This window comes from Lutjanus erythropterus, chromosome 9 (genome assembly GCF_056507025.1).
Source record: "Lutjanus erythropterus isolate fLutEry1 chromosome 9, fLutEry1.hap2, whole genome shotgun sequence".
In the NCBI taxonomy this organism is placed as follows: Eukaryota; Metazoa; Chordata; class Actinopteri; order Lutjaniformes; family Lutjanidae; genus Lutjanus; species Lutjanus erythropterus.
This window is the reverse complement of record NC_139325.1, coordinates 3,672,034-3,696,621: the sequence shown is the minus strand read 5'-3', so window position 1 is coordinate 3,696,621 and position 24,588 is coordinate 3,672,034. Positions and strand designations below refer to the sequence as shown.

Below are 24,588 nucleotides of genomic sequence, written 5' to 3'. Positions count from 1 at the left end.
CCAACAATGCGTTTTATACCTGGGGTGGAATAGCTAATGTAGCCATTTACACCCACCCAGAAAAGACAAATCATGATCTAATCCTAACCAAGTAGATTTGGTTCCTAAAAGTTTTGGTGTATAAAACCTAGCATGGCAGAGACAAGTACCCATGTGTTCACAGTCAATGATGCTATTTGCACCTGGGGTGTAAATAGCAAAATCTCAACAGAAGCTCTGTCACTTTTTATAGTCAGAATAGCGGGCTGGGTGTAACTAGCTGAACGGCTGACATACGACTAAAGTGTTTGTTTTCAGCCACAAGCATCTAACAAGGACTACAACAATCAATGAGCTTTAATTTCTCCATGCATTCCTGTGTTTAGACCTCTAGTGGCTGAAATGAGCACTACAATATCAAACAAAAAATGATCCTGGCAAAACTTTTTTTTACCTTATTCACAGATAAAAAAAAAAAATTAAGGCATACAGAACATTTTCCTGGCAAAAACCTTTTCCAGTTGTTCTCAGTCATAAACACAGGAGAGAAAACAATTTACATCACACTTAGAAAATAGATTAACAGAATCTATTTTGTCATTTGCCTTTCAGGGCCAGAGTGAATGCACAGCAAGATTAAATATGGCTGACTCATAAGGTGTTATTTAACTTTGATTATTACTTTTATACTTTTACTTTTATTATTACTACATTATCTGATGCTGATATACTGCATAAAACACAGGTCACATTCAGTGAGACACTGACCATCCATAGCTTGCCTCAGTCGCTGGTTTAGCTCCTCCACTTTGTTCTGTAAGAGACAGAGCCACAGTGACTCCAGGTTATAGCCTCGTACAAGGGTCACTTTCAAACCTCTCTGGCCCCTACTTTTTACACGCAACTGCAAAAAGATCGGAGATTGAAACAATCTCTTGCCAGAGATCTACATGGGAATCACAAACACAGTGAAGATAAAGTGACATGTCGCAGAGGAGGGCTGGGTCCAACTCATGTCCAATCCAAGCAATTCAAGACGAATATACTGACAGTGTCAAGACTGAGAAGGTTGTCAAATGTGATTGATGAAAAAGACTTTTCGTTCATAAATGAAGTACAGATTTTCTTGAAATGAACTGACTGAATTGAAGGTGAGTTGACTCCAGCTCTGCAGCAGAAAGAAAAGAATCAACAAGGTTATTTCAGTTTTCACAGAAGCTAAACAGAAGAAATCAGGTAATTAGATACATTTTTTCAAGTCAAATGGGTTGGTTTAAAAAACTCACAGACATACACACATATGAACAAATAATCATGGATTGTACTGCAGGTCCATGCAGATTATTCGTTTTACAAGTTTACAAGTTTAACTGCACTGCAAAGGCAAACCAGAACTTGCTGTGCCATGTTTGGGTAGAGAAGATTTCCAACATTTGAAAACATCAATTTGATGAATGCTGCTGGGAACAAAGGGAAAGGAAGAATTCTTAAAATAATTTAAATGTCACTGAACGTCCCCACTAAACAGCAACTGTCCAATAATAGCTTAGTAACAGTAACTCTGTAACACCACACGCCTGTCAAGCTTTGGATTCGTCTATGCATTTAAGCAGTGGCATGGGGCGATACTTGATTAGTATGTGTGGTTACCTAGCTTACTACCTACAGAAACCTTCAGTCAAACTTGTCTTAGATGCCACTGCATTTGCCAAACTCATGGTTAGTACTATTATTTAAAGTGAAGCTTTCTCTTTGAAAATATGAACAATAAAGCATATACGCAATCTTACCCCTGTAGCATTATATCATGTACACAGGAAGGAAAAGGAAAAAGCCAACTGGAGACTGACTTTTCATTTGACTCAGGGAGTTTAAACATTAGCATTAGCTTACATTAGCTAGCTACACTTTCATAATTTGACAACAAAATCCATGGACATCATCTAGAAATGATCAGCCTGCTTTTCTGTAGAATCAAAGGCCCTGTGTTCCAAAAAATACTGCCAATTTCAAGATGAAATCTGCCTCATCATCAGAATGGAAAGCTTGACAGACGTGGGTTTTAGTAATCCCTGTAAGACTGCATCAGAGATCCAGTCGAGACCACTTGTACCTGAAGTACAACAGACACAAGCTCAGGAAAGATTCTATCATCTTGACCACATGAGGAGTATTTGAATTAGTTTGCTTTCTCTGCTGAATTTTTCAGCTTCCCACACACAGGAGTTCAGATCAGTTCCAGTGTGAACTCCTGGAAATTAACACAAATGGCATAATTTAACAAAAATGATGATGACTGAATATTCTTCAGAGCAGGCAGTAATGACTGATTACAATTCAAGTCACTTTTAGCAGCCAAAAAGTCTACAGGTCACATGAGCAGTAAGATAAATCAAATGATCCTCATGTTTCATCTCTCAATCCAAAGTCTTTGGACTGAACAGAGAAATGATCCTCTTGCTCAAGTGGGTAGTTCCTTATGGCTCCCTCATATCTGTAATATAAAGTATAACAAAATGCCAATTTTCTAATTCAGGGACTACAGGCGGAAGTGAGCTTTTAGCCATGTCTGGTGTAACAAATGTACTGTAAAATATATGCTTCACATGTTAAATAGTCTCATGGTGAAACACAGTCAAGATTATGTAAGTGGAGTGCCTCTAATCAGCAACACAGTCAGGATAGTTGAATTTTGATGAACTTTGTAAAGGTCTAATTTGGCCTGGGGTTTAATTCAGTGTTCTATATGTCTTACTTAACTGTGATTACAGAAGAGTAAGTGGAAACATAAGGAGTAACCCTGGAAGTCATGTTATACAGGAAACTGTTGCTGCTGAGAACATGCGGACTGGCAGTTTTACCAATGTTTTATGTCAGATGCATTTTACCATGTATATATATATATACACACACACACACATACATATATGTATATATATATATATAAACAAAGCAAAACTGAGCAAAACTGCCTTGTTGCATAGACTGAAAAAGTTATCCATGCACATTAAAGTAAAACATTTTTGGAGACTGGCTTGTTGATCAGTTTACCTACAAGTGATTTAAACATACAATAGATACCAAAAGTATCCATGTATCAATCACCATTAGCTTCAGTGCTAATTAATACTACACTTTATTACATTGTCCTAACTAAGAAGGCTGACTTTTTTATGGAAACTGTCCTTCATGATATAAGCTGTAGATTTATACTGCTAAATCTAATGCAATGAAATCTTATCAGATTCAGAGTGAAAGCTGTCAGGCTGTCAGGTGCAAGTTTTAGTGTGCAGTCATGGGCTCATCTGTCCTGTGGAAACAAAGAAAGGACTCGCTGGCAGACTGGAGATATAAGGAGACGAGCTATGTTGTAAAATACAAATTGTGTTCACAACTTTATCTGTAGCATTAACAGGCTAGAGTGCTAATGTCCTGCCTTCCCTCATCCAGGGGATGACAACGTCATCAGGGAGGAACTTACATCAGGTAAAACATACGCACTTTGACCAAAATTAGATTTTTCGGATTTGAATACATAAGAGACACTACTAGAAAGCTACAAACCTCAAAATAAATAACTAAGAATGGACCTGTCCTTGAAAGGATCATTTTAGTTTATTAAAAGGTATTTTGTTGTTGTAATGACATCTTAATGACACATTAAGTACGCTCTGCAAGTCGTGAGGCATGACTCACAATGTTAAACATATGGTTAACTTTATTAAATGGCAGCAGTTTGATTAGGTTTAGTTACCAAAACTACTTGGTAACGCAACGCAACGCAACGCAACGTAAAAATAAGCCAAGTGAAATCCAAAGTCAATGTTGACTTGAGGACTTGAGCCCCAGTCTCCTGGGTCAAAGTTTGGTGTTTCTTTGACTCATCCATCCATTCTGTCCCACTGTGCCCCAAACATATGCTGCCACAAGAGGTCGCGAACTTACAATCAAAGTAAATGTGGGTCGGAACTGCTTTAAAAGATGACCTATATGCCCGTTTTTCTGGTGAGGACAGGCTGAGCGTATCTGCCATCACCCAACCTCATTTATGTTGAAGTGTGCACAGAGAACCAGGGCAGGTGATGAAGACCAGGATAACATTGGTGTCACTGTTGTTACCACTAATCTAGGTGAGCTGACAGACAAACCAATCTCCTACAGACAAATATTCGTTTCTGCAGTCTACAGAAAGCTGGTTCCAGGTCTGCCACTGAGTCATCATGGCTGACCTTGTCGTCGCAACTGCAGCCCAGGTCGTCTGCTCCTGCAGGAACAAGACCAGAGGCTGCCGGCCTGGAAACCTCCTCTGGCATGGTGGGTCTGTAGGGGGGAACTCTGAGCAGGTGGTTCAGACTGCCATGAGTTCCATTATTGGGAGCTGGTTTCAGACCCAGAAGATCTGAGGGTGAGAGAAAGCTTGTTTGATTTTAGTGAAAAGAAGAAATGCAAGTAGTTACACATGATATATCACTTACGTTGTGTCTAGTCAACATGCACATGAGAAGGACACAAAAATCAGCCTCACCACACATGACGTTGTAAAGCTCAATGTTTTCAAAGGCTGGAACTTTGGTCCTGTATTTAAATGTAGGTCCATACCCCAAGAAAATAGTCTGAAAGTGAAAGTTGATGGTACAATAAATAAAAGGTTAAAGATTTAATATATTTGTCCAACATCAATACTATTATGAACACTACTATTATAGCTATTAAACCACTACTTTATCCAACAGTCCACTAAAGTAGTATATAAAATGATAGTATAAACTATGTTGCTACACAGTACATTAAAAGCCAGCCAGATGACTTCTTTATTCTACTGTAGATGATCAAGACTACCTGCATGCTGTTGATCTTATTGTCATATCCATGATCACCAGAGAAGCCACAGTGCCTCCTCCCTTCAGGAACCTTCCTGTAATGAATACAATAAAAATTAATTAATAATATAATGACTCATATATTACATATATATGCGTATTGTGTTTAAGTATGATTGCATATAAGTAGGTATGTGACAAGTGTCACATGTCAAGTGAGTACTGGTCTTCTGGTAGTGCAAAGTCCACAAACAAATTCTATGATGAGAACTGTTCTTTATAGAGGTTCTTCAGCTTGAAATATGCTCCCCACCAGCATTAGACAGCTCAAAAACAGATATTCCTTCAAACGGTCACAAAAACTAAAACTGATGAATTGCATGTAAATTTTGTCACAGCAACAGTGACCTATTTGGTGCAGTGTGTGTTTTTTTTGCCAGTTTTGTTTTTGTCACCTTTATAGGTCACTGTCATTTATTGCTTCATGTGTAACGTCACTTCACTCATCTTTTTGTCTTAATATTGGGCTGATATTGAATTTTGCTGTCTCACTGATAATATGCGGTACAGATGGTAAAACTTCCAACTTCATTTGACATTTGAAGTTGCACAAAAACAGTTAAGTCGAGAGTTTAGGATTTGGGACTTGACTTTGGATTGAGTGCAAAGACTTGAGACTTATTTGTGAATTGCAAAAGAATGACTTGGCCTCTCTGCTGTCTGGTACAGGTATATTCTGATAGTGGTTCAGCTAAAATGCTCTTCATCAAAGCTTTTACATTTGCTTGTTCTCGACACCTTATGCCAAGTAGTTTTTCGTGCAAACAACTGGCACTTCCAGCAGCATCATCAGTGAGTTTTTTTTGCAATAAATAGTACCAGACCTTGGTGAGTGCAACAGACCAGTGCCTGCCAACTTGTTTAAGCTATCTTTATGTCTATGGGAAAATATTTCACATCAATGCTGTTCTTCCTGCTTTAATCATTTAGTATAAACCTAGTGGGGATGTTCAGAATATTGTGTCAAATGACCCAGCAAAGGTCAATCATAATCTGAGCTACAAGCTAACATATTATATACTTTTACTTTCTTTTGCCAGTTCCCACAGATGGGCACCCATCCATCATCCATAACAAACTGTGATCAAATCAGACAAATCAATAAGGAGAATGACAAAGAACATTTTTTTTAAAAAGTTGCTTAAAAAACAAACATTTTGCAAGCTAGACCACAGGGGACCTATGAACAAACTGTTCAGGATGACTGGCACCTAAAACATGTGTAACCCTTCATTTTACTGTCTCATAATTACCATATATCTACTTGGTAAATATTTGGTTAAATTACAGCATTTTGTTGGGTAACTACCACATTTTAAATAAGTGGGTAAACACTTAGAAACAACAACTGAAATACTGAAAAAAAAACCTATGTACCAATTATGTCGGTAATAATTCATAAAATTGCGTATTTCCAAGGAACGTAGGCAACCAATTCTTGGAAACAACTCCTCTATTACCCATCAATTAAAGGTACAACTATAGTTATCTAAGGTTTATAATGGAAACAGCCCAAGTTTAATTATGTACTTACTAGAAACTAAGATAATATTTTTCAATAAATTATCTATTCCTATATAGTTAATGCTCATAACCATTTGTTTATTAGATTTACCTTGTTTACTAGAGTTACCTTGATTTACCTTGATTCTTCTAGGTTTGTCCATCAAAACATAACATCTTCTAGGGTTAGTTATTCTACTACATGCGTGCATTACAAGCATCAAATGTTTGTGATGTGGGGTCAAAGTGGCTGCAAAAGAAAAAGGTAGAAGAGGAAGAAAGAACACAAAACAATATGGGTTTTTCTAACTGACATACCGACCCTACAGTGATCTCTGGGTTCGTGCCACAAATGTCACTTAGCACCTAATTCAAAAAACCAACAAGAGTTTCACAAAAGACTACCTTAATCAATCTTATACTGTATGTGTGAAATATGTGGATGGTTTAGAGAAACCAGATGCAGGATCCCATCAGTCCACACAAGTTTAAAGGGTTAAACTCTGGTGTTCTATACAGCTGAAGTGCAGTGTGTCGTCAGTATTCACCTCCTTCAGCCCTCAGCCCGGGACAACCACTCCTTCACACAACTCAAGCCACAGTCCTCTAATTGAAAAACAGCCACTTCTTATTAAGTGTCCATTAAAACACTGCTTCCAGTTATACACCTTAATATGTGTGTGTGTGTGTAAGTGTGTATGTGCGTGTCTAGGGGGGTGAAGCCACAAGCATGTTAAAAATGTAAATCACTAGCTGACGGGGAAATGAGACAAACTCAGTGTTTCATTTGGTGTGAACAGTTAGTTGGTTTGAGATTTACGCAGACACTGACTAATGTATATATGCCTGCGTATGTGTGTGTGTGAGTGTGTATGAGTGTTAACTCTCCGGCACTCACAGCTCACAGCTCCAGTGCCAACGATTAGCCTGTCTGTCTATCTGAGCTGCACAGAAACCTCAAAGATCTCTTTCATTTAGCAGCCCTGCATGCGTGTGTGTGTGTGTGTGTGTGTGTGTGTGTGTGTGTGTGTGTGTGTGTGTGTGTGTACTGAGAAAGCATGTAGCTCTCCCACGGTTCACCAACCAAAACAGCATGACAGCTCTATGCAAGGAGAGTGTTACTGACATGAACATGTACACACACACAGGCACAGTCATGTTTCCATCACTTCAGAGGACATTACATCGACTTACATTCATTTCCTGTAGACTTACCCTAACCCCACCCATAATGACTACTTGCCTAACCCTAACCATAACCCAAACCTAAACTTAGCCTATTCCTGACCTTTACCCGAAAATTGAATGATTTACATTATAGGGGCTTGCATGTGGTCCCCATAAGGTAGGCTGGTCCTAACAATTTCAGTGTAAATGCAGATGTCCCCACAACATGAGTAATACACGTTGACACACACACTCACACACTCAGTCACCATAATGACTACTTGTTTAACCCTAACCCTTACCATAACCTAAACCTAAACTTAGCCTAACCCAAACCCAAATCTTCACACTAAAATTTGATGATTTACATTATAGGGACTGTCATTGTGTCCCCATGATGAAGGCTGGTCCCCACAACATCAGTGTGAAAACAGATCTAGGTCTCCACAACATGAGTAATATGTCCACGTCCACACACACTCACACTCATGCAACACACAGCATGGTTAGCTGAGGTGGTTTGTTTTCACTTTCACTCCTGATGACTTCATGGTTTACTTTGTCACTGAATCACTGCAGTGAGACGTGTCGGTGCTTTACATCAAACGCTGTCAGAGTTGATTTTAGCGTGTCATTAACGTGTCAGCAGCTGCACTGTTGAGAAAGGTGGGTTTTTTTATACATGAGTAAGGCTCGGGAAAGCACGTCTTAAAACTTTTCAGCACTTCATGTGTTAATGATGCGTTGATAGTGGCCCATGTGGACATAAAATGTGTTTTTAAGTAAATCAAGATGTGCAGTAAAAAGGCTCACTGATGGGTGGGCTGAAAACGCCACATCGACACCGACTGTACTGAACATTAGAGGACGGTCCTATTTGCAGATGCAGCAACAAACTGGAAATAAATTAGTTAGAACTCTTCTATCTCACCTAGTCAACTGGTTTGGATTTATTTACTTATTTACAGTAAACTCAAACTTGTGTCACTACTTGTCTTAACGAGGAATTAAATGTAATGTTATTTTCTGTCATAATTGCCATCAGTTGGCGTCTGATTGGTACATGGAGAGTTTTTATGAAAAAATGTTTACACAATTTAAAACTCTGTATTCTCTACCTGTATATCCACTGGTTTGTTGTCCAAGGTACAGCAAGGACAAGAGTGTAATGCTCTGTTTCGACTACATGATACAGCTCAGCTCAGTTCCACACATGCATTTGAAACCAGGTACTTTTCTTGATTTCATTGTACAATACAGCTGGTACCCTATATTTGATTATTTGCGGGTTGTCATCTTACTGTAGTTTTCCATCATTATCTTAACACAAACACACAAGAACAAAGCTTATGCTTCTTTTTATAATCATTTCATCAGCAATGACAGAGCAATGTCTGTCACTTTGTCAGTTGACTATGGCATTGTTTTATGGGCAGCTACTGTACCTGGCAACATGCCACTTCCTCTCCACCAGCAGGTGAATCTCTTCAATGCGTCGGTTGTTGGCATAGTGCAGTCTCTTGGGCAGTTGCTGCTTCAGGTACGGCTTAAAGTGCTGGTCTACCCTCTTACACTGGAACAAAGAAGAAGACAGATCAACACCCAGTATTGCAGGTCCCAACCTTTTTTGTACTTCAATAGTATAATTCTCTTCTTCTTCTTCTTCTTCTTCTTCTTCTTCTTCTTAAGTTTTAGAAAATTCACCATCAGTTCTTTTTAAGTTCACACAAGTATTTTTCATCATCAATACTTACTGTTAGATTTGCAACAACAGCCTTGGGATCATCTGAAAAAAGAACAATGGTCAGGGAAGGGAAAACTGTTGCAAATAATTGCAAATGAATGTAGGCATTATGTCTGAACAAAATGTATAATTTACAGAAACAACAAAAAATAAGGCTAAGTTGTACCATGGCTACAGTGTGTAACCATTGTAGAGTAAGTACTGTACATGGTACCAGTGACCAGACCAGAAGCTTTTTTTTTTCTTGCCAACAAATGATTGTGTCATGTTTGATGATGAAGGTAAAAAGTTAAAGGTCTGCATGAATAAGAGGGCCTGAATAATAGTAATAATAATAATAATAATAATAATAATAGAATGCCTGTGAATATTAACAAAAAACATTTTAAAAAACAGAAACAAATAGAGGATGAAGTATCTCAGCAAAAAGTCAATGATGAAAAAAAGTCAATTATGAGCTTTTCTCTTGGTCTCTCACATTTAGGATTGTTGGGGTATCTCGAGCGTATTCTGCCTAGAGACCCGGGGATGAGGATGATGTCATCAATGTTGGTCATGTAGTTACTGAGGAACTCTGTGCGATCACAGTGGGCCTCTTCCATACCTGACAACACACAGGAGGGTTAGTGAAAGTGTGTGTGACTGGCTAGTGAAACCTATAACGAATATATGTTTCTCATGTCAAACAATGACTTGCATATTTCAAGTTGTCTGTAAGTTATGAAGGAAAATGTAAGATGTAACTATTGCCCCATATCTTGAGTTAGTGTCTCAAAATAATAAACTTTCTGAAAATAATAACGCAGTATTTCAAAATAATTACTTAATCAGTGAATTGTATGAACTACAGTTCATACAATTCACTGATAAAGTACAGAATTACGCTTTGTGATCAAAGAAAGTTTTTAGGGCCATTCAAATTATTTTTTGTTGTTTTTAGAGAGAAACAACAAAATGGGAGGGCACAGGAACATTGAGTGTGTTTGTACTGGTGTGTGTGTGTGTGTGTGTGTGTGTGTGTGTGTGTGTGTGTGTGTGTGTGTGTGTGTGTGTCTGTACCATGATCCCCCACCAGGATGATGTTGACACAGCGGTGCAATTTCATCTGTTTAAGTCCGTCCATCAGTTGGCCAACAATTCTGTCTATCACCCTCAGAGGGTTGTTCAACTGAAACACACAACAGGAACCAAAGTCTATACACAACACACACACACACACACATACACACACACACGGACAAATGTATGCACATGTATAGATGCAGATGGTACTCACTTCTGTGCTCATGGGCCCCATTTTGTGTCCATATGTGTCTGGTTGTTCAGAGTGCATGGCATAAACGTAGGGCCTGAAACAAGACACACATCACATTAGAGATGTGTTTGTGGTAGTTGCAACGATTGTAATAATTACTAATCACTTTACTATGTTTTACAGTGAAACACCATCTACTGTAGGTAACACACTCACTATGGATAAGTACCTCATACAACCTCACTTCAAGGCATCCAAACTATCCCTTTAATTTATAGATGATAGTTAAGTGGCAGACAGGAGATAAAGGGGATAGGACACGCAACAAAAGGGGCATTACAGTTATGCACCTTAACCATTTGACTACCAGGGCACTTCCTAATTTCATTTTTGACACTTGGAATAGAACAGGTCTGCTTTTAATGAGAGCTTTATTTCAGGATTTTCAGCTCAAATGAGGAATGATGTTAATAATGTAAAGGTGTCGCACTCAAACAAACTGGGAATGAACACACTCAATGAATACACTCTCATATTAATTCTGAACATCCAGGGGTGGTACTGGATTGAAATATTATTAACTCCCAACAGCTACTTAAAGGAGCAATATGTAACAATTGCACATGGAATATGAGTACTGCTGTCAAAATAGTGAGTTGGAGCTATAGATGCTATATTAAACAGGAAATAATAGTAAATTAAAATAATATTTTTATATTGCAGGAAACTAACAAGACTTTGTTTTTTTTAAGGTACTCTGCAGCCTATTCCAGACTTTGGGTACATGAAGTGTGAGACCATCATAACACCGAGTTTTGTAAGTGCTGACTGACAGGACAAGGAGAGATGAAATATAAAGTGGTAATTTACCAATAAGGGCTTTATAAATGAATAGGTACTAATGTCTGTTTCATCTCTCTGACAGGGAAGACCAGCCAGCCTTCTCATTCAGGATGCAATGGTGAGTACCATAAGCATCACCAGTAATGAAGCGTAGAGCACAGTGATAAACTGAATCTAAGGATTTAAGTGTAGAGGAGGCAGCATGCCTATAAATGACATCGCCATGGTCTAAAACTGACAGAAATATTGACTCAATAATTTGTTTTTCTGCAACGCAGGGGGAAGCTGCATTTATTTTCTTATTATTTTATTCTTTTTAAATGATTATTAATGATTTCTCACAAACAGACACTTATTCTGCGAATATTTGGTATTAATTTGAACTCTAATTGATGTGAAACAGGTCCAGAAAAGAAAAGTGGGACGCCACAGCCAGAGTGTTGTTGGCATAGCAGTGAGTATTTCAACTTAGTATGTTTCCTTGATCTCTGATGACATATCATGGTCATTTTCTCATTTATTACAGGAACTTTATTACAGATTCCCCATTTAATCAGATATGGTAAAACTGCTCTGTTCCCACTTTTGCTAAGTTGTGAACAGATTAAGATGAAAGACAATGTAAAGCAGACAAACAAGGAAAAACTGATGTCACCTCTCCCCTTCAGGAAGATGGAGCCACTGCAGCATGGTCAGTATCCGCCTCTCCAGTGGGATGGCACTGGAACGCAAATACACATACACAAAATGACGAAGATGGTTAACATCTGAAAACCATAGCTGCAAGTGAGAAACAAGGCAACGACTTAAGACTGAGTTACAATAATAGACTCAGATTCTGGTCCGCTGTCCCCTTTTTGAACCATTAAACCATTAAAACGCCAAACTGGTCCTTTAACTCTCAAAGAGCCTCATAAAGTTGAGGGTTTTAGTAGAACAAATTTAAAGCCTCCTGAGTGTTAAACGTCAAAGGCAGTCTTTATGCTGCCTGTGTAGTGATGAGGCCACCAACCATGCTGCTGGCTGTCATACAGTCCACAGCTGTCAACCATCAAGCCCAGGACCGAGGCCCGGAACGGGGCTTGATGTATGAGGCAGTGGGGGGCAGCATGGAGGAACAAGAAGGTGCGGTTACACTGTGTTAACACTTGACAGCAGGCTTCTCTCTCTCTCTCCACTTTTTGCTCCCTGTCTGTACTTTGGTCTACGTTCACACTTTCAGTTAAATGTTCTGTTTTATATACTCTCACTTTTTTTCCTCGCCTGTCTTCTTCCTGTCCTCCATGTTCTTTGCTTGTGGTTTCGGGGGAAGGGACCTCACAGAAAGCTGAACCTGACACAGACCTTCAACCAGTCAGCCATTCAACAACAGCCCCTGGTCCCCATTACCATGCCAATCCCGCAGTGGTACTGTGACACTAAACTATGTACTGTGTTGTATCTAGAGCACAACCAATATTGGACTTTTGGGGCCGATGCCAATATTAGGGAGTTAAATTCTGATATCTATATATCAGTCAATATTCTTTATTTATGTATATTAGGGATGTCAGAACCAATACATCGATACCAGATGGATTCCAAAATTATGCATACAATAAAGCAACAATAAGTGTTTATAAGATTAAGTCTTGAAATTATGAACAAATGAGCAGTTATCTCTGCTCTGAAACGCTGAAGGCATGGCCACTCCGCTGTCTCAGTGTCAAACACCACTATAACCTGAAACATGGACACTATGTCTAGCAGCTTTAGTGGACATGTCCAGACATGTTTGAGCCACCAGAGCCAGAGGACGGTGACAGGATGGTATTTTTTTCTTCTGTGTCGGGTTGTTGGAACTGAAGTGAGCTGAAGTGAACTGCTGGGTTGATTTGGACTGACAGAGTCACTGAAGGTACGTTCCCCCTCCCCTCATCCTCCCTAACAGTCAGTTAGGGAGGGTGAGGGGAGGGGGAGGCGGTGTCACTTGTGTGTCAGTTTGTGGAGCTTATATAGTGTTGGGGGACCATGGCTCTAGCACATCACTGGCTTATGTTAAGAAGAAAAATTCCCTTTTTCTTTTACATGGACCTTAATATAAATGTAAAAAACACAAATATGAATGAATTAGGAAAAATGATAAAACATACATAAAATGCTGCCTATTAAACTGAAAAAAAAAACTAAATAAGTAAATTTGACAAAAATCTGCAAATTTTTTCTGTAAACAAGTTTGGACAACATATATGCAAATACCAATATCAACCTTCGACCTGTGTGGGTGTATTAAAAGTATTTCTCAGGAATGTCAGCGCAGACTTTCACTCTAGCGTCTAAGGAATTGACATTAATCCTGCAGAATTCCACCAGCCTTGGATCCAGTTGGGCCAATCACAACCATTTATTAAAAATGGGGTGGGTTTTATACAATGACTGACAGAGGAGCGTCATCGGCCCAGATTTGAAAAGTCACATGTGTCCCTGCTCTGCACTGCCTCTGATTGTTTGTAGGTCTATCCAATTGCATTCAGTCAGCAGGTCTGTCCACTACAATGCCTCAGGCTCACAAAACTCAGATTGAACTGTCAAACTAGGCTGCGCTGAATCAAGATTCTGTTACTGTATAGTCTATGTCTCGCTTCAGATGTTTTCAGACACATATTTCAGTTAGTGCACTTTTTAGTTGTAACAGGAGAATGCAGGCGACCGCCATTGATGCCATGCTTGGAAATGGACCAAACACCACTACATCACACATTTTGTTGCTCTGATCGTTTGTTGTACTCCAGAGGCATATTGACCAGTGCAAGTTGATAATGCCCCATGGAAATCAAAAATGAACTAAGACGTCCCCAACTGTTTCACATCTGAGAATTAGTCTGATGATGCTAAGCTACAAAAAATGTACTTTGGCCACCAAATTTAGGGGCTTGTTGGCCTGTGGGGACAATGTCTAAGAATATTAGCATCTGTCCTTGTACTGTCTCTTTCTCCATATTTTCTCACACACCTCTGTCATTGCCAAGTGCAAGAAAAGCACTGAAAACCACACTCTGGCCCCCATGGTTCTCCAGAGTGGTACGTCTGCGACCCCGGTCCACAGAGGAATCCTGCATAATGTAAACAGGCCCATTTGCACAAATTGCTATAAAAACAGGCCCAACGCCATCCCTCTGCTGAGATCTGCCTCCCACTCCATCAAAGCCTTCTCTGTGCTGATAGATGTGGGCTGCTTTGTGTTCCACAGGCTGCAGGTTTAGCGCCGCAGCCTGAGTGAGCAGCAGGAACATGAGCGGGCATGTTCTGATGATTTTCAACACCAAATCATTTACAGTCCCTAAATTATCAGTTAAGGATAATGCATCTGCAGTCCTTAAGGCAAATTAACACTGACCTTTACTATTTAGTTCTGTTTGTTTTGGATAAGAGCAATGTCACATGGGCACAAGGGGAACTTCTCTGTACCTTGACCAGACTCCAAGTAACCTAGCCTGGCATCATCAGACTAATTAGTTAGACAAATTAGTCTGGAATCTCACAGTTCATTTTCAATTTTCTAAGGCCATTAATAACAGGTGCAGACCAAAATGTGCCTGGATGCAAATGGATAGACCTATGTGTTTTCATGTAGAAAGCAAATAGAATTTTTTGTGTGAGTAGAGTACATACAAAGTTAATGTAAGGACACAAATAAACGCGGAATTTGCATTATTCATGCCAGGCAATGCAAATGATACGACACAAACACTTTCTTATGTATTTGTGCGAATTGAAACTATTCATCTTGAGCAAAAAATATGCGTCTATTGCAGGGCTTCTACTGAATGTTATGTGGAGAGGACTGGGGTGCAGCTGAGGCAAACACCCAAAAGAGAGCTGCTTAAAGCTGGGGAGTTCTGAAAAGGAAAGCCGGGGACAGACCGGAGCTTCTGGAGGAAGAAACACCAGCATCACACTGATTTTGCTCCAATGCAGATTCTTTTACTGGCAGGAGGAGAGCTCAGAGTTTATCTTTCAAACTCTTGGGATTAAAAAGTGGATTTATCTTCACTCTTGCTTCTCAACCTGTCAGTAGCAGTGACCCATGGAGGAGTCACAGACCCGTTCACCCGTTTTTTTTAACTTTTGGGATTAAAAAGTGGATTTATCCTCACTCTCACTTCTCAACCTGTCTGCAGCAGAGACGCACACAGGAGGCGACTTGCTCGAGTGTTTACTGTAATCTAATTAGTCCTTTTGTCCATGTTGTCTGCAGACCGGAGGAGAAATGTATTTTAAAGTAATGTCATGAACGTGTTACGAACGGCTGTTAGCATGTTGCTCATTAGCTTACGACTGCCTGTTTGGGGTGAATGAACACACTTGTGTGAGTAATGCAAGTAACTACAAATGGTTCCAAAATGATCCCATAATCAAACTTGCAACGTAGCACTGAGTTAAGTATGCAAGTTGGGTCAGTGCTTGGTCTGTTTTCACACAGGGAAAAAATGGTGGCCTGGTGACAAACCTTCTCAAATTACAGCTCACCAAAATGTGTTTCTGAAAACATTTCAGGATGAAACAGCCAGTGCAGTAACAGAAGCTTGATTCATATTCGATCAGCACTGCCTAGTTTCAGAGTCTGATTTCAGACATGTGACTTTGCAATTTTGGACTGGTAACGCTTCTCTGTCAGTTATCATATCAAACACACCTCATATTAATTAGAAGGTTCTGACTGACTGAAAAGAGTCAGGACAGGTGGAAATCTGTCTGAACGGGAGCGTGTTCAGGAATATCTGCCAGAGCAAATGAAACATGAGCTCACAGATTCTTCTGGTTCCCCGGCTACAAGTAACCTGCAGTGCACTTCAATTAGTATCCAAATCAGCATAGGTACAGGTATGAAGACACTGATGTTGCCATCTGATTGGCAGACATTACTCTTGTAAAGCCTCCAATATCAATATAGGTCACAGTGATCATTTTTGTCAGTTTATGGTTTGGTTTCCTACCTGGTGCCAGAGTAGAAAAATCATAACAAGTAGTACATTCAGTATATTAAACAAGCTACAGATGACCCCCTGTGAGTTTTGTTTACAATCTGTGATTCGCTTATCAGGGCAACATGAACAAATATTAAAATGCCAAAGGAAACTATTCCAGAACAGCTCAGACCAAAGAAAACACAGTTTAGATGTAGTGTACTATAACTGCATCAGAAGCTTAAAATCATGCCGTCTCAAGAGACGGGGGTGATGCAGCGAGGAGAGGCTGTTATTGCACAGCTGTGATTTCCATGAGCAAGACACTGAGCTCATGTTGGTGTGACTGTCGGTGAAATGAAGCTGACATCTGAGCTGCCTGCAAAAGGCAGCAAGTGAGGTTTGATTATGAGGACAATTAAAGGACTGTACCAAAATGATTGCCATAGGGAGGGAGGTTTAATATTTTGATTCACTTTTGTCAAAAGCAAGACCTTCTCCAGCAGTATTAATATTTTCTTTGAAAAATGACCTCTCCCTGTCACTTTATATGATACATGTACATGATGTGTTAATACATTTACTGCACTTTTGCTTTCTGCTAATATGCAGTGGAAAGAGACAGAAGGAAGCTGCTGTATGATAGGAGATCTGGCTCCAGCCCCCAAAATGTTTTTTACAACCCTTCCTTCAATAAAAAGAAAAATCTATAACCATCCCCCTTTTCTGAACCCCTCCCACCAAAAAATAATTTTCATACAGTCCCTAAAGAATAAATGGTAACACTGCTCATGTCTATAATGCATCATAAACATACTTACAAAACATTAATATTCTTATAGTGTTGTATAATTATAGTTTTAAGCACTCATACATATTCATAATGCTTTAAAACAATAATTATAACAGATTATGAAGTATTTTATAATGACTTATAAGTGCAGGTATCATAATACCTCATAATTACTGGTCACTGACATTTTTTGTCTGTGGTTATAAGTTACTCTAAGTGGTCACTGGGTGCTTTAAGTGAAGTAATTAAAGAGATATCATTGAATATTGGCATTTATACGGTGTTATGATTTAGTTATAAAGCATTATAAATATGCATGAGCATTATAATATGTTTGAGTGCTGTATGAGTATTTATAAAAAGTGTTACCAGATTGAAAAATCTTCTCAATTGAGGTACTCTGAAAAAAGCGTGAAGCACTGTTACACAAACACTGTTTGTGTGGAGTAGATATATAGATATATTTTACTTTTTTGTTGTTTAGTCGCGGTCATATGTTTGTATGCATTGAAATGCATACATAAAATCTGTTGGATACAATAATATATATAGTTTTCAAATTGAGGATTTGGGATGTTGAATATCTCTTTTGGGTGTGGAGGTATTTTCTGTAGATTTTCTGTACAAATAAATTCTACATTGTCATATTATTAGGAAGTTTTAATTAAATAGAAAAATACATCAATAACAAAGAAAATAATACTACTAAAGTATTAAAAAAATAAAAGGAACTATTGATTTGTGAAGGCTGGTCTTATGCAGAGCACCAACTGTGAACTGTGAAGTATATTCAGGGAAATATTTTGAAGCTGAAAGCTGCAAATGTAGACTTACACAGGCCAGAAGAAGGTGGCAGCCTTCACTCCCTGTTTTTGCGCCGTGATCCAGATCTAGGAGACAAACAGTACAGTCTTATTATCTTATCAGGCTGACATAGTTTAGTAGGATACTACTGGAGTGTTACCCTGGACACAAACAAAAACATGAGCACGAGAAAACCAAGGTCATGGTGCACAGTACAGTGCAGTACAATACAGTACATTGCGGCAAGAAGGATATCCCACTGTGTGTGGGTGTATGGGCACAGACCAATTCCTGTTATTCCAATTGATACAAAAAAAAAATACAGGAGGGTGGTTTTGTTGCTGTTTGTCAAGTCTTTTCAACTCAGTATTCTATTTGCTCAGTTTGGCAACAAATGAAATCCATGCGCAGTTTCGCTCTTTAAGTAAAATCATACAACCTAAAGTTCTGAAGACTGCCTGACTATTTGATGTTAAAGCTTTGGCCTTACAAGAACTAAAAGTGACCCCACCCCAACCCCAAGTTTCATAATCCCATATTAACATCTGTTGGTGATCACTGGATAATAAAGTCTATCAGACTTGGTTTGTTGGATCAGCCTCCTGCCATTTCTACTGTAGTTGGCTTCAAAAGAAAAGTATTTCCTGCCTTTGTTGGCCTCTGATCTGTAACCCATCAGATGATTTTAAAAAACACTAACGTTCAAAGCCAGAGAAGAGAAGAGAAGAGAAGAGAAGAGAAGAGAAGAGAAGAGAAGAGAAGAGAAGAGAAGAGACAGTACTTACTGGCTGTCCTCCCCACCAGCGATGGTTGAGTTTCTCTTTGCCTCTCAGGGTGAAGGTGGCATCAAACACTGGGTCATACATGGAGTTGCCAACAATACCATGAGACTCTGGGTAGAGACCCTGAGAGAGATTCAAGTTGAGATTATGCGTAAGACAGTAATATTTACCACTTAATAACTTGATCGGTCTTTTTTTTCTCTGCATCTCATTTCCAGTGGTGGACTGTATATTGACATTTTACCCTGCCCTCAGTCCTTATTCTACCATACCTTTTACCCTACCCTAACCTGTACCCTACCATACCCAGTATGCTCTACTTCCCTCTACCCTGCCCTGTGCCCTCTACCTCATCCTAACCTACCCTCTACCCTACCCTACCTTGTACTCTCTACCCGACCCCACCCTGTACTCTCTACCCTCTACCCTACCCTGCACCCTCTATCCTCTGCCTTACCGTCTACCCTATCCTACACTGGTGACAAAAACAGGTCATGCGTCCTTTTTGTTATTCCAAGTCAAAGATATCAGATGTTCTGACAACCAACAACCTGTGGATGACAACACCAATGTGTCTGTGACCTACCGTAGCCAGTGAGTAGAGGTTGGGGAAAGTTTTGGAGGGGTAAACAGGCCTCATGTACGGAGCATGGGTTCCACATGTTCCTGAAAAGGAAAACAGAGAAAAGAAAACCAGTACAACACTGACACCTAATAATAACACCAATCAATTGTTGATTTCCTACTGATGCCCATGACGCCATAAATCATCACATCAACATAGTCTTCCCTCTTGCCCAAGGAAGAATGCAGAGATCAGATCATATAGCTAAACCAAATCTCTCTCACAGCCCCATCCAGGTCTTACTTAGTCTCTCGATGTTGGGTATGACAGTGTTTCCTCTCTTCACATAAGAAGCTCGAAATCCATCCACTGACAGCATGATGAGTGGAGGTCGCACAAACCTGCACACACACAAATATCACAAAGATATAAGATTTAAAAATGGTTTTAAAGAGGAAACAAACTGCCCATTGGTGAAATGAGAGAATGCCTACACCATGGCTTTTGATGAAAGACATTTGATTGATTGATCTGTTCAGATGAGAACGTACCCAGCAGGACATTCAGCTGTCTTGATCTCCTCACACTCATCCTGCAGCCATGAAGTGTCTCCTGAAAGAACATGATCAGAGGAGGCAGTGAGAGACAGAGACCCCAGTTGGAAAACCACTGTTTTAACGTGTACAAATTGCTTTACTTGGAATATTAATTTGTATCTATATAAAAATGGGATTTTCAGTGAGCACATAGAAACTTTCTACTTTCAGCAGATGAATGCGAAAACATCCATCTACTGTCAGACTCTGCAAGTCGTTCTGTACAGTAAAGCTCATTCAACTGCAGGAAAAAGAAGAAAAACATATTTTTGAGGACATTCAAAGTTGCAAACCTCTACACAGTGTCTTGTAGTTGGTACAACAGTCTCCTCTGGCCAGACAGTCATCGGAGCAGTGGCAGGCATGTTGTTCATTTCGAGTCTCCCCACACCGATCTTTACTGCACTCATAACCGCCCTCTGTATACAGGAACACAGCAGGGGCTTCAGATCAAAGAATACAAGATGTTCATATACAAACCAGCAGGGTGTAAAAGCTGTAGACTCCAAAACCAAATCTGAAAACCGCAAGCAGTGAGAAATGAAAGCTGATATATTAATGGAACAGTGGTTTGGCTGCTGCTTTACAGCTGAGCACTCCACAGTTTGGGACAAACATAAATTCTCAAGATGGGAACACCAGATGACAGCTATAGCTTAAAGTAGGGTTTGACACAGTCAGGGTAAAGAACTGAGTATTAGCCAGTATATCATGATTTTGAGGCACGGGGAGGGTTAGAGCGGTGAGGCAGTGGTGAACCAAAGACCACCAGGCTGAAGGAGAGAACATCAAATCAGACCACCAACACTGGAAGTAGCAGGGGGGGATGTTGACAGGCAGTGAGAGAGAAGGCAACACGTGGACAGGAAGAAACAGCAACAAACAAGCAGCACCGCTTACATAACAAGTAAGAAATCGCATAAAGACCATGGCTCGTTGCCAGCTCATACAATTAAAGTGTGCAGCTGGACAATCAGGCTTAAAAATGATATCTAGATTTTTGTAAGTCTTGATTAAAGGGCTCAAAAAATACAAAATAACGAGACTTTGGCTCAATGGTTAACTTAGACCCCACACACACATTGTAAAGCTGGGGTTAAGCAAAGCACATGGTAATATGATTCACACTGCACTTCTACTAGCCCAGGGTTGTCACACTGTGTATTCTTAGCCCTGGGCTATCCTTAACCCTTTGCTAAGAGTTCATCTTGGGCTGATATAGCACCTTTTCACACACATATTGTTGGGCCAGGGTTAAGCTCAGCACAGGGCTATGTGATTATCACTGTACTTGTACTAGCCCAGCGTCAATTGGTCCATCAACTGATGTGAACATTTTAGAATGTTCTGTGACTTCTCCGCTCTTTTAGCCCTGTTTCACACTAGTAGTTTTTAGCCCCGGGTTTAGTCAATTTTCAGGTGATAACCCTGCAAACTCAGGGCTAAGCCTGCTCTAGAGCAGGGCCAACTAGCCCTAGGCTAAAGTTAGGGTTAGCCCACTTTAGAACAGGCCAGGACTGGGCTAGTGTGAAAGCCCCCTTATAGTATGTTCACATTACTGGTAATACAGCTACACAATTGCCAAATGTGGTCAGCTGCATTGTCGGCAAGCATTGAGAAAAGTTGAGGCTAGTTCAACTTCTGTTTGCAGTGCGTCACGCTTGACTTGCAGTGACAAGTGGCAGACGCCATATTCTGCCTTCTTGTTGTCAGCTTCCATTAGCATTGCCATTGACTTAGCCTGATGGAGCGGTGTGAAAAACCACTCTAAACTCAAAATGTGAATAGTGCTTAAAGAAAACAAAATTTATTACAGATTTATGACTAAAGGAAACAGACTGCTGAGCTGCATCTCAAATTAACATGTTTTAAGCTTTCAAATGATGTATATCACCTCTATCTACACCACTTATGAATACATACTGAAGCACTCCAAGGTGCTACCTACTTCCATTCAGCGCCCATGTTAATAAACTGGGCTGAACACACAAAGCACGCTGTGGCATGAGCAAATCTGTCCTGACAACACAAAGGTAAATCTACTATAAATCATATAAATGATAGGTTATGTGTGATATAAGGATTCATTCTGATAAATGATGACATATCCATCCCATGATTTCCATCTCTTTACATTTCTCGCCTCTCTTTCTCCTGTTCTCATGGAGTTTCCTTGCATATGATGAAAAATGACAAGATATATATACATATATATATATATATATATATATATATATATATATACATATATTAGAAATAGTGTCAGTGCTGTTTGTAGTTATATATATTTTTTTAATTTTGTACTTATTCCCCATACTTATCAGTTGTTTCAATATCCGGGAACACAAAAAAGCTGTAAATTCATGAGGTATTCTATAAGATAAGATCATATGTATGATTAGAAAGCAGAGGAGCAGAATGACGAGTTAATCAGTGATGAAAAATGTGCTTCTGTTTTTTTCTGCCAGGCTGCTGCTTGCTCCAGAATTGACACATCTTAGCACTTTGCGGCGCCTCAGCGGGCGATGTGTTTCTGCCACAAGATGGAAATATTCAAGTAAATTACTCAGAACCTAAATATACTTTATTTTTATACTTTACTTTTCCACGACTGAAAGAAACTTATCTAAGGATCTATTGACATGATGTGTTTTTCTGCTTCCTCTTCAAGTCTTCAAGTCAAGAGCGCCCTATCTTTGCTCTCTCTCTCACACACACAAACTGCCGAGTAGTGGCAACACATAAAAGTCGCATTACACGGCCGATTTCCTGTTTTGTTGGGGAAAAAAAAAACCTGACGACCACCTGATGGATATTAAACGCCGGATGTCCCAGGATTTCCTGCAGTTTAATGACAAAAAAATCTAAGACTGTTTTATTTGGCCTCATCAACCTGACCTGCACCATCAGGAATAACCTCGATCAAACACACTCCCAAGAATCTGGCAGACATTTATGTTTTTCTAAATCACAGCAATATGTCTATTCCTGTTTTTTCTGTACTACTCTGCTCTAGGAATACATTAAATGGTGTGCATGACTTTAAATCATAATTCTTTTTTAAAAATAATTCAGAAATAGCAGGACACATAATGACACCAAATCAATGTTTGGTGTGTCTAAAGTCTTGTTTCATCAGCCAAATTTTGCTGTAGAGATAAAAGTACTAAGACAGACAGAGGGGATAAAAAGCTGCATAGAAAGAAACAAACTAATTAGCAGAGAGGAAGGGAGGAGGACGGAGTACCTGTCCTGAGGCAGAGCTGATCGAAGTCCGAGCAGCAGCCGTTGTAGGTCTTACACAGGTTGTCACAGCGACAGTTTGGTGGCTCCAGCTCGACCAGCTCAAAGCACCTGTTCCTGCAGGAGCCCGAGGTCGGCACATAGTGAGACGCAGAGCGAGCTGAGGACCGAAGACACAGAGATACAGTGAGTATTTCGAAAGAGACACTTTTATGTTGCTTGTATTTCCTGCTGTTGGATGAAGCAGCTCTGCACAGCTTTGCACTTTAATGCCTCCAAACACTGTCCAAACACTCTGAAAACTGTGCAAAAAACAAAAAAGATTCCCCGCTGATGCAGCACATGTGTGAGCAGAGTGGCGTCCATATCAAACAAAAAGTTCTAATAAGTTCATTCTTGCGTCCAAGTGGATGTTTGTGCCAAATTTGAAGAAACTCCATCCAGGCGTTCTTGAGATACTGTGTTTACAATAATGAAACAGACAGACAGACAAAATAAAAGAAACATAAAAGAGACATAAGAACAAATAATGTGATTGGCTAACTAAAAATTACTGTGATTATTTTTTTTCTTGAGAATAAGTAATAATAACTGTGATCGAAGGTCTTCAAGCTAAGTGTCAAATTCAGCATCAGTAAACTTTAAATCCTCTCCTGTGGTAACTCTATCTGACTATGGGGACACTCAGGTTCTCTACAACACATAACGCTCTTTTCATGAAGGACCCAGAGGACGGTGGACCGGTTTGGATCCCAGCATGCAGTGTGAGAAGCTCCTGGTTTAACTGAAGACATCCTGCAGATCTGAGAGGGAGACAGAGTGAACTTACTGCTACAGTCTGAACAACTCGCTCCTTGTCCACTAACCCGCGAAAAAACAACCTCAGTCACAGAGAAGACCGGAGGATGCCAACAGGAGCTTTTCAGCACACGTTTGTGTGTTCCTGTGTGGACATATGTGTGTGTGTGTGTGTGTGTGTGTGTGTGTGTGTGTATACGTACTCTATGTGAGGGAACTGAGGTGTTACACTTTAAATTATTTATGCTGCCCAGCGAGTTGGCAGAGCAGCGTGGACTCAGAATGGTACAGCATCAGTACACACTTTCCTAGAAGACTCACTGCTGCTCTGTCACAGTGGGTGTGGACTTCAGGTCAAAGGTGAAAACTGTGGATGTCTTTTTGTGTCAACTAACAGGAGCACATGTGTTAAGTTGTTCCTAAAAAGGGATTGTGGCATTTTCAATTTTTAAATTGTCCACTTCAAGCCCTGTTAAATGCGTTAGGTAGCACATTTATTTTCAAAAACAGATTTTTTTTAGAATTATAAGAATCATATTTAAAAGGATAGTTTGGGATTTTTTAAATGAGGTTGTATGAGGTACTTATCTAGTCAACACACTCCCTGTTTGGAGAAGCAGCAGGAGTACCGGTGTAGGATGTTAAGTAATGCCCTGCTGTGGACAGGGTCAACAGCAACACATATTTTAT

The 24,588-nt window shown here is 39.7% G+C and overlaps 1 protein-coding gene across 2 annotated transcripts in view; it reads right to left on the bottom strand.

Annotated features, from left to right (window-relative positions):
• enpp2 (ectonucleotide pyrophosphatase/phosphodiesterase 2) overlaps positions 1-24,588 on the bottom strand; it is a 37,292-nt gene that overhangs the window by 6,335 nt on the left and 6,369 nt on the right. Inside the window, exons 3-19 of one of the 2 annotated variants that reach the window (XM_084725963.1) lie at positions 23,105-23,260; positions 20,151-20,276; positions 19,813-19,873; positions 19,565-19,662; positions 19,283-19,362; positions 18,700-18,819; positions 17,945-18,000; positions 12,027-12,092; positions 10,550-10,622; positions 10,333-10,441; positions 9,752-9,877; positions 9,284-9,315; positions 8,975-9,102; positions 4,819-4,894; positions 4,505-4,592; positions 4,209-4,378; positions 748-883 (exon numbers count right to left, since the gene is read on the bottom strand). In XM_084725963.1, coding sequence (XP_084582089.1) covers positions 748-883; positions 4,209-4,378; positions 4,505-4,592; positions 4,819-4,894; positions 8,975-9,102; positions 9,284-9,315; positions 9,752-9,877; positions 10,333-10,441; positions 10,550-10,622; positions 12,027-12,092; positions 17,945-18,000; positions 18,700-18,819; positions 19,283-19,362; positions 19,565-19,662; positions 19,813-19,873; positions 20,151-20,276; positions 23,105-23,260 — 1,701 coding nt within the window. The remainder of the gene's footprint in view (positions 1-747; positions 884-4,208; positions 4,379-4,504; positions 4,593-4,818; positions 4,895-8,974; positions 9,103-9,283; positions 9,316-9,751; positions 9,878-10,332; positions 10,442-10,549; positions 10,623-12,026; positions 12,093-17,944; positions 18,001-18,699; positions 18,820-19,282; positions 19,363-19,564; positions 19,663-19,812; positions 19,874-20,150; positions 20,277-23,104; positions 23,261-24,588) is intronic. The other variant, XM_084725964.1, reaches the window with a different exon arrangement.